The sequence below is a fragment of the Rousettus aegyptiacus genome, unplaced genomic scaffold (assembly GCF_014176215.1).
Source record: "Rousettus aegyptiacus isolate mRouAeg1 unplaced genomic scaffold, mRouAeg1.p scaffold_m13_p_12, whole genome shotgun sequence".
Classification (NCBI taxonomy): Eukaryota; Metazoa; Chordata; class Mammalia; order Chiroptera; family Pteropodidae; genus Rousettus; species Rousettus aegyptiacus.
Genome location: NW_023416287.1, coordinates 40,882,158 through 40,891,785, shown reverse-complemented (window position 1 = coordinate 40,891,785; position 9,628 = coordinate 40,882,158). Strand labels below are relative to the sequence as shown.

Here is a 9,628-nt window from a genome sequence, read left to right as displayed (position 1 = left end):
CACCTACAGTGCCTGGTCTTCCTAGGTGGTCTCCCATCCAAGCACTAACCAGGCCCGACCCTGCTTAGCTTCTGAGATCAGACAGTATCAAGCTTGTTCAGGGTAGCATGGCTATAGACTTTTTTTTAACATACCTAAAACCTGCTATAAAATAAACTTTATATGACTTCAAATAACATCTATAAAGAAAGATATGCTTAATGTACTAGTTCATTTCCGCCACCCCCCCCCAATATCTATTAAAAGAATTACATAGTAATTTTAAAAAATGTCTTTAATGTTTAAACCTCTTACTATATAACTTGGCACAAGCAAGGTTAATGTGTGGTCTTAGGTGGGACCTAGGGCTCTTGGGTCACTAGTATAGCCTCACTCTTCCTGTCTGTGTACCCCAGGGCAACCGGAGTGAACTTTCAAAAAGGAAAGTCAGCCCCATCACTCCTTGCTCACACCTCCTTCAGTGGAGCCCAGCATTTACAATTCACCAGGCTCACTAAACCTGTTGCTACACTGAGCCCTTCACAAGCAGTAACTCACTTAACACCTCAAGCAAGAAGGGAATCACTATTGAAATCATCTCCAATTTGCAAACAGACAAACTGAGGCACAAAGCAGTGAACGGGCAGTAAGAGGTAGAGCCAGGGTGGGAACTCCTAGCTTCTGGCCCTGGACCTGAGCTCTGGCCATGCTGACCCTTCCGGCCTCACCTTGGGCCCTTTCAGGCTCCCAGAACCTTTGCACAAACACTGCCCTGTACACAGCAGGATTACCTGCCACCTGCTGGGCAAGGCCCTCCACCCCCACCCTGCCTGCCTGCAAACTTGTTCAACTAATCACTCATCCTGGTCATTCAGACCTTATAGCTTTCCCCAACACAACTAACACACTAGACCAACACATTGGAGAGGGAAAGGAAAAGATTCCAAAAGTTCTGGAAACTGATAACAGAGAGTGAAAAGGTGTGAGGGGGAGCAAAACAACTGCAGTGAAGACCAAGAGGTCCTGCATTCAGCCTGTGAAAGATCAGTGAGTTTCCAACTCTTCCTCAGGGCTGTGCACACCACTCTGATTTCAGCCTGCTTTTCCCAGGGCAGAATGGAGCCCAGAGGCTGGGGGTTTGGCCCAAACTGGGGGTGTGGGGAGCTGTAGGCCTGAAGGGCATCCTGAGAAAGCCATCTCTGACCTCCTCAAATAATGTCACAGTCCTGGAGGAGGCCAGGAGGGCCTCCTCAAGGAGGAGTTTGGCCTGGCCTAAAGGAAAATGGAGGTTCAGTCCTCAGCCTTTTCCTAGAATGAGGCCCAACACAGCCAGTGACTTGTAGGATGGGTAGTGGAGGGAGCCAGACTGGGCCCAGGCTGGGGTCGGTGGGCCTCCTGCCCGCTTTCACTTCTCTATACCCATTGCTCCCTGACCTTCATCCTGGGACTACAGAACAAACCACTGCCAGGCTGGCTGGGGCCTTTCTCCTCTTGTCCTGTCTGTGACCAAGCCTCAGTCCCTGTCCCTGTGAAATGCAGGGCAGTGAGGGTTCGATACTATAGCTTTATGAACAAACTTTAGTATATAGTAAATGCTCAAAAATGAGTGCTGGAAATATGTATGGCTCCGAAACCAATCCTTACCTGGTCTAAGGTTCGGGAAGCAGCCTCTGTGGCCTCAGTCAGCTCTCCCCACTAAACTTTTCCCCAGTCCCCCAAGAGTACATAGGTGGATCAGTGTGACTTTACCAAGAGGAGCCCAGGGGAAAGCAATGCCCTGAGGGGAGTCCCGCCATGGGGGCAAGGGGGATGAGAAGCCCAGCTGCGAGATTTCAGGGCCCCTACAGTTGAACAGGGGTTGCCTACTCAAGACCTATAGATAAGGGTACCCCCCTAACCCCTGAGGAACCCCTGCTGGGTATCCGACCTCCCCTGATGGGTCCCAGCTCCATAACTCCCCTGCCACCCAGGCTCAGGCTCCTGCAGTGTAGTCAAGCTTTATTGCCACAGACTCTCCTGGGTGTCTCCGTCCCCAGCAGAAGCCAGCTGGCTTGGTTTTAGGAAGCACGCAGCCAGAGCCCAGAGAGGCAAGGTAGGATGGGTGGGGATGCTGGGAGAGGGAAGCCAAGAGACCCACCCCAGGTTTCCCTGAGTGGTGTCCAGCCCCAGGGCCTTGGGGACTGGCTTACACATTGGGGGATGGGGCTCATCCCTAGGTGACCCACCCTGGGGCCTCCAGGCACATCAGGGTAAGAAGTCCCACTGAGGATACAAAGAGCACACAGATGGCCACACATGTGTAGCCCACAGAGAGCCCCTGGCCCAGTGGTGGTCAGCAGTCCAAGCCAATGGACACCAGCAGGTCCTCAAGCACATGTAGCTGGTGCTGCATCTCCTCGATGTTGCTGTAGGTCTGCACCCTGCTAGTTATGTGGAAGCGGATGTCATCGACCAGTGGAATGGAGTCCTGCTCTTGCCGGGCAGCCACAGTCGCCGCCTCCTCCCTCACGGCTTCCTCGAAGTCTTCCCGCTCCACCAGCTGTGAACAGGCTGGCTCAGGGCATGCCTGCTGGCCACCACCCACCAAAGTCTGCCCCCTCAAACTGCAGCTCCCACTGGCCCACCTTCTCAATGACCTTGGCCATGTACTCAGTGCACTGGTCCTCGAGGCGGGCCAGCCGGAACAGTTTGGCCACACGCCACACGCCTACCACGCTGTCCTCATCCAGCAGCTGGGCCAGGCTGCGGCCACACAGTCGCTTTAGGCCCGGCAACAGGTATATGTCAGCCATGCTCAGCACATCATAGGCCACCTCAGGAGACAGCTGAAGTGAAAGAAGGGGTGAGGGAGGGTGTAGTCAGAGTTCACCAAGGCCTCTCAGGGGCCAGGCAGCAAGGCTGGGACCTGCTGGGGAAAGGGCAGAGGCCATAGGCAGAGCAGGAGCTCTCTATCCATGTCAGCCACCCAGCCCGGATACCTGTAGATATCCACGGAATCGGAGGAGCACAAGAGTCTGGGGTTCTGATGCTTCAGACAGAGCAGAACCTGAGCTCTGAATCACACAACACTGGGTTCAGAAATTCTAGCTGTGGGACCCTGGGCAAGTCAGTTTACCTCTGTGCCTCAGATCCTCTGCCTTGAAAAGCTGTCAAAAAAAAGTGACAGAAGTTTGCTTCTGTCAAAACTGAGGCAGGAGCCCTACTAAGGAGGGAGTAACTATTTACCTGCTCCCTTCTACCCACAGATGCTGTAGAATTCAGGGCACAGCCATCATTGTACTCTGTGCTGTGAGAAACCATGTGCTCAGCTCTGGTCCAGACTTTGGACAGCCACAGGGAGCACACTGGAAACAGAGTGGACAGGACCTCTGCTGGCCCAACACAGGTCACACACACAGTGCTTATTTGTGCTATGCACTGTACTTGTGACATGTACATTCATCTGTACAAAACCTTAGTAGCTAACAACTACTGGCACCTCCATTTTCTAGAGGCGCAAAGCAGCCCAAGATAACACAGCTTGTGAGGGGCTAACCCAGAGTCAAACCAGGTTCAAAGTCCAAATTCTCAACCTGAGTCATTAAGAAGCTGCCCTCTGTGTAGCAAAGCTCCTTCAGGGGTCAGGATGGGCCAAGGTGGATGCCAGGTGGCAGGGACCAGAGAGCTGGACTTCGCTGCTGGAGAAATGAAGGAGGTGGGAGACCTCAGCAAATCTGTTCTCTACAGCGCTAGGTGGGTCAATACTGCATGCCATAGGATCTCCCTCACAACCACTCAGCTCTGCCATTGTGCAAAAGCAGCCATGAACTAAATGGGTGTGGTTGTGTTCCAGTAAAACTTTATTCACAAAACAGGCTGGATATGGCCTGCAGCCCAGGATGGAGTGGACAACCTGAGTCCCAGCAAGCTTGCCTGCCCAGGGGCACTTACCTCAACAGGAAGAAGAAACAACCCTCTCTTCTGTAAGTCACCATATTTTGGGATCGCTTTATGACACTGGCCTTTACACACAGACACACCCATGCATGCATGCATGCACACCACCCCAGCTGAGCATACTCTTGCCACTATCTGCTGCTGCCCACATCACCCTGTGTTAGGAGACCTTGAGGCAGGTGAAGATACAGGGAGGCAAACGGGATGGAGAATAGAGAACCCCAGGGGTCCGCAGCAATCCAGGGGCAGGAGACTCAGGGCTCCCTGCTGTTGTGGGAATCCACTGGACAACTTAAAGGCCCCATACAGCTGACACTAAGTTCCCAAGTGTCATGTGCTCATGATGTGGGTCTTGTCACTCACACCTGTTCTAGAACCTAACAAGGTCCCCTCTGCCTGAAAGGAAAATCCCAAAGGGCCACACATTCCCTCTCCAGCCACATGAAAAACCTGCCCCTAGGAGCCAATCAGGACCTTGGCAAGCCCTTGAAGCTCCACGGTAACACAAGCTGTGTAACTGTCCTGATCATTACTGTGCCCCTTCCCCCAATCCTTGGCCCAGTGCACACAGCCCATCCCAACTCGCACCTCTGTGTGATCGCTGTATATATAGTAGAGCACATGGGTAAAGATGTCAGGCGAGAGGCCGTGCAGGGTGACAGCCGGGAGGCCGCCAGAGGCCTCAAGGCCCTCATTCTCTCTGAAGTGGTCATCCAGCAGGGCCCGGAAGTAGTCGCTGCGGCCACAGAAGAAAGCCTGGGGAAGACTGAGCTTAGAAAAGACCAGGCCCAGGGCTGTGCCCAGAGGAACTGGCCCAGAGCTTAAGGCAGGGGGTTGGGGGGCTGGAGGGTAGATGGCACCTTGTGGCAGAGAAAACTGCAGCCCTCTACTTGGAAGCAAACATCAGGGCAGATGTTGAAGCCATCAGGGCAAGGGAAAGGCAGCTCCCCAAGATCACCCTGGGAGACAGGAGAGGAGAAGCCATTAGAGCAAGTGGAAGAAGGCAGAGTAGCCAGCCTCAGCCAAGAGCCTACTCTAGTTTGATCCTGCGGGGTGAAGTGACACCCTATGAGCAAATTTAAATACAAGACAAAAAAACAAGAAGTAAACAAGTAGACTCAGAAAAGGGAAGTGACTGGCTCAAGGCCACACAAGAAACTGAACCCAAACGTGGGGCATCCCTACCACAGTCCTGTCCCTAGACAAGCCTCCTGCCCACCAGGCCCTGATGTTCTTACTTGGAGCTCAGGGGGCAGGGCACAATGAGCCAGTAGGGCCAGGTCCTCCTGGAGCCGGAGGTCTTCTGGGGGGGGCCTGATGCTCAGCACCTTCACATAAGTGCCTGGCTTGGATGCCACTGCAGAGGAGAGAGTGCAGCTTCAGGGAGCTAGGTTGGCCCTGTGAATTCCTGCCTAAAGCCCTGGACCCCAAAGCCTGAACGCACCAAACTCAGATACTTCCTTGCATTTGGCCTCCAGGTCATTGAGCAGGTCCAATAACTGGCATTGCTTGGCCAGGCGCTCACAGTCACTGATGTGCTCCACGCCGATGTCCAGGCAGCCTGGGTGCAGCATGTGAAGCTCAGGGCCTGAGAAAGGCCATTAGCGGTACCCAAGCACATAGTTTCATAGGTCATCCCTCCCACACGGCCACTTAGCTGCAGGGCTGGGATTTCTAGGCCTACATGCTGCCTTGGTTCCCTTATCAAGAGCCACTGCCTGAGTTCTACAGGCCCCAGAGCAGATAGGAGAGTCTCAGTTTGTGGGTCAAACAAACTCTTGCTTAGTAGCAACATCAGCTCATTGCCTCCCAACCAACCCAGAAGGCAGCTAGAACCATCTTGCACTGCAGGGGATAAAGCGCCAGGCAGTAAAAAGTCAGCCCAAGACCACAGCTTGGTCTGCTGCTGGAGAGAAATGTATCCCCTTCCCTGCCTGCCAGACCCAGGCCTGGGGGGGGTCACCTGTATACAGGTACTGCAGCAGGGCCCCAAAGGCCATGGGGTTGATCTGTGGGCAGAGACAGCCAGGAGAAAAGGTCAGAACTGTAGCCCAGCACAAACCCCCTGCTGTCCCTCTGCTACCCCCTCCCAGGGAGGGACACACCAGTGGGTGCCTGAGGACCACAATGCTCTTGCCCTTCCATTTGGTGTCCAGCATGTTGGCAAAGTAAGTGCTGCGTGCACCCAGGATGCAGCGATGGGCCTGGAAAGGTTTCCCATGCACCACGAAGACCACATCGCTGTGAATGCCCTGATCCAGAAGTCTGGAAAGGGGCAGATGGACAGGGACTCAGCAGAAGATCTCTCCTCAGTCTGACCACTCTAGTTCCCCGGCCCATCCCGCAGGGCAGCCTTCAGCCCCATGCAGTCCACAACCACCACAATGCACTGGGCAAAAACCATCCTGATGCCCTATACTCCATCTCACCGCTGCAAGAAGTCGTAGTAGTCCCGCCTTCTGCAGGAGGTTGTCACTTGCTTATAATCACGCAAGGCCCGACGGATGGTATCACTTGCAGCCCCATAGAAGCAGCGCTCACCCTGGAAGGTGTTGGCCTCACAGTGGGCTCCTGGGAGTAACAGCACTCATCAGCAGCAAGACCATAGGGCTGCATGCTCCAGCTGGGGAGGGGCCTAGGGGCCTGAGGACTTCCTAATCCCCATCTTCCTTCTCTTTACATGTGAGTCCCGTAAGCCCTGAAGGCCCCTTTCAATAACCCTGGGCTCACTGACTCCAGCATCCACACTTCCAGGGCCTAGGCACATGGCATAGCCCTGTACACTCACACGCACATATTCACTCACACATACCAGAGACTACACAAAACAGAGTAGGCCCAGAGGTTGGCTCTGTTCTATACACTGGGATCACTGCCATAAACAGACAGGTCCACGTCCTCACTAAAGTGATACTCCGATGGGGAAGAACCATAAACGGATTAACAAATGATGTTAGGTGCTATGAGGAAAAACAAAGCAAGACGAAGGATGACACTGATGACAGTTGCCACACAGGGAAGCCACAGAAGGGCACTGTGGTGGTGACAATGTGCAGAAACCAGAATGAAGCAAGGGAGTCAGCCATGCAAAGATCTGGGAAAGGGCAGTTTAAGCAGGAGAAATAGCAAGTGCACAAACCCCGAGGCAAGAGCAATCTTGGAGCGTTGGAGCACCAGAGAGGAGCCCAGTGTGGCAGGAACAATAAGCACGTGGGAGAGCCAAAGAGGAGAGGCCATAGTGGGAGGAGCAGGCCATGTAACAGCTCCTAGGAAGAGCAAGGCATGCTAGTTCTATGCTAAATGCAGTAGGAAGCCATTAGAGGATTTTAATAAGCCCTAACTGTTGAGCCCCAATTGGCTGTGATATAGAAAACAGACTGCAGGTGGGGGCAGAAGGGGCAGCCGTCAAGACCAGTGAGGAAGATGGCACTGTGTCCAGGCAGAGATGGTCCAGGAAGAGATGCTGTAGCTGGACTGGGCAGGAGCAGAGGTGATGGGAAGTGGACAGAGCAAAGAACAGGTTCTGAAAGTAGAGCCAAAGTACTTGCTGACTGGGTATAGGAGGGAGAGGACTCAAGGGTGTTTGCAAGTGTGTACACATGCCATGGAGCCCTTGTACACGTGTACACACACACACACACACACACACATACACACTGTCCCTGTCTCCTTCTCTCACCATTGGCCAGAAGGTAGAGAACCAACTCCTCATGCCCACATAGGCAGGCGTAGTACCTGAGAGGGAAGAGAAAAGGAGTACCAGGAGGCAGCTGTCACGACTGAAGGCCCCACCCTACCCAACCTGACCACCCATCCACCTGGCACTCACAAGGGGGTGCTGTCCCACTTGTCCCATACATTCACATCTACATCTCGCTGCTCCAACAGGTACCTGGGTGGGAACGGGGGAGGTTAGAGCGTGGGTCAGGACTGGCTCACAGTCTGGGAGAGGAGACCCACGGAAGAAGAAGGAAGACATCCTTTTTGGATGAAGGAAGCCTCCTCCAGCTGAGGGCAGGTGACAGGCAGACCAGAGCAGAAAAGGAATTCCACTTGAAGGGACCAGCAAAAACAGGGTGGGGAAGTGGGAACACAAAAAGCAGACCCTGAAAGTCAGAGGCCAGGCTCCAGAGCTGAAAAGGCTGAAACTCTGGCCTGAAGGCATTTGGAAGAGAGAAGGTGACTGGGCCTCTGCTTCTGCCAGGGCCTGCTGGCTGCTTGGGGCAGTGGGTTGGCTAGGGGAGGCTAGAGGCAGGGGGACCAAGGAAGAGGCTGCTGCAGGCATCCTGATGGTATAGAAGTGTGAAGAGTAGATTCTAGAAGGTGGAAGTCAGGAGACAGGTTGCTGATGGAATGTCAAGGTAAAAGGGTCATTATGGACAGTGGTGGAGTTATCACTGAGCGGGGCGGCCTGGGGGAATGTCCAGGTTGCATCAGGGAGTAGAGTAGCATTCAGCTTTGGGATTTATCGACTAACTCCGAGTGGCACCTTATGCCAGGGAGGGACCCAAGAAAGCTGTGGGAGTAAGTAATGGGGAAGAAAGGGCCAAGGAAGAGAACCCTCTCCAAGCTCATGGAGATGGCAAGTTTAGCAGCAGATTTTCTATAACCGCATTCAGTAGTTTCCAAATCCCCGGGGACTAGAGGCCCATTCTGGGCCTTAGGGTTCCCAGCGCCAGCTAAAGTGGCATCAGAAAGAAGAGCCACGCTGGGAGTCCCAGGGCTGCCCCCAGTCTGGCCTTGGGCCCCGAGTGCTCAGGAAGCGAAATGCCTCTTCTCTCCGCCCACTTCTTCTTCAGGCCTTCGCGAGGCAGTCTTCTCCATAGGCCCCCCAGTACCCTCTGGAGTAAATCATCGCCAGCACCCCACCCCCGTTTGTAAGGCTGCCGTAGTCCTCGCCTTTGACACCCAGGCGCCTGTTGACCTGTGATCTGGGGCAGGTACGGCAAGGCGCCCGCCCGTCCCGCGGCCGTCCCCTGCCCGCCCCAGGCTAGAGCCGCATCCCCCGCACCCTTCCCAGCCGCGGGGTCCTCACCGCACTCGACCCACGTCCCCCTTCCTGCAGCTAGAGAAGAGGTCGCTGGTATCCATGGCGCGGGAGGGGTGGACACAGGCCGATCAACCTCAGGCAGCAGAGAAGGCAGCGGCGCCCGGGCCGGATGTAAACAGGCGCCGGCCCCGCCCTTCCCACCCAGCCCCGCCCGCCGCGGCCCCGCAGCAAGAACGAGTCGGGCAGGCGTACGCGCTGGGCCGGGACGCTCCGGGCGGCTTTAATCAGGGGTCTCAGGAGCGGCCCCTCCGGGCGTCGGGTGGGAGTAGGGAGGGCTGTGCCAAGACTGGTTCGTGGGTCGGTGGGAAGAGGAAGGAGCCAGTACCGGAGGCCGGGCTGCAGGGAGCGGCAGGCCGAGAAGGAGGGGACGCGACTGTGCGCCCCGGGTCCGCCTCGCTGGTCCTGGCGCAGCGCTGGCGCGCGACCTTACAGGTGCGTGTCCTCCTCGAACACGTCCGAGTCCTCAGGGTCCCGCTTGCCCACCATGAGCGCGCTCCAGCCCCCTGGGCCGTTTACGGGCCCCCCACCGTTCAGGCTGGGCTGCTTCTCCTGCATCTCCGACTGGCTGTCGCTGGCCACGTCCAGCGTGGGATTGTCGTGGCAGCCGTTCTCTACGAAGCGCAGCTCCTCGCCGTGTGACTGCGGGCCGGGACAGGGCTGCTG

At 55.4% G+C, this 9,628-nt stretch overlaps 2 protein-coding genes and 1 pseudogene across 3 annotated transcripts in view; all 3 read right to left on the bottom strand.

Annotated features, from left to right (window-relative positions):
- On the bottom strand, positions 1-119 carry LOC118610570 (annotated as a pseudogene).
- Positions 120-256: 137 nt separating this feature from the next.
- ABTB1 (ankyrin repeat and BTB domain containing 1) lies at positions 257-9,083 on the bottom strand. 2 transcript variants are annotated; one of them, XM_016121954.2, is made up of 12 exons: positions 8,951-9,083; positions 7,745-7,807; positions 7,595-7,650; positions 6,345-6,486; positions 6,021-6,180; positions 5,879-5,924; positions 5,360-5,476; positions 5,154-5,272; positions 4,776-4,874; positions 4,504-4,671; positions 2,604-2,804; positions 257-2,518 (listed from the first exon to the last, which is right to left on the bottom strand). In XM_016121954.2, the coding sequence occupies exons 1-12, from the start codon at positions 9,004-9,006 to the stop codon at positions 2,312-2,314; spliced, it is 1,434 nt and encodes a 477-aa protein (XP_015977440.1). In that variant the 5' UTR covers positions 9,007-9,083; the 3' UTR covers positions 257-2,311. The 2 variants fall into 2 exon arrangements, with proteins under 2 accessions (XP_015977440.1, XP_015977439.1); XM_016121953.2 differs by having other exon boundaries at positions 5,879-6,180.
- An 80-nt stretch (positions 9,084-9,163) lies between these two features.
- PODXL2 (podocalyxin like 2) overlaps positions 9,164-9,628 on the bottom strand; it is a 33,363-nt gene continuing 32,898 nt past the window's right edge. Inside the window, exon 8 of the mRNA XM_016121970.2 lies at positions 9,164-9,604. Within this exon, the coding sequence (XP_015977456.1) occupies positions 9,392-9,604 (213 nt within the window). The 3' untranslated portion in view covers positions 9,164-9,391. The remainder of the gene's footprint in view (positions 9,605-9,628) is intronic.

What these genes read in the sequence shown, in the direction of transcription:
- ABTB1 (XM_016121953.2), bottom strand. Translation starts at nt 9,006, where the DNA reads ATGGATACCAGCGACCTCTTCTCTAGCTGCAGGAAGGGGGACGTGGGT. An exon ending in TCTCTACCTTCTGGCCAATG is followed by an intron (nt 6,487 to 7,594) that starts GTGAGAGAAGGA and finishes TGTTACTCCCAG; the next exon opens with GAGCCCACTGTGAGGCCAAC. An exon ending in CAAGGAAGTATCTGAGTTTG is followed by an intron (nt 5,273 to 5,359) that starts GTGCGTTCAGGC and finishes TCTCCTCTGCAG; the next exon opens with TGGCATCCAAGCCAGGCACT.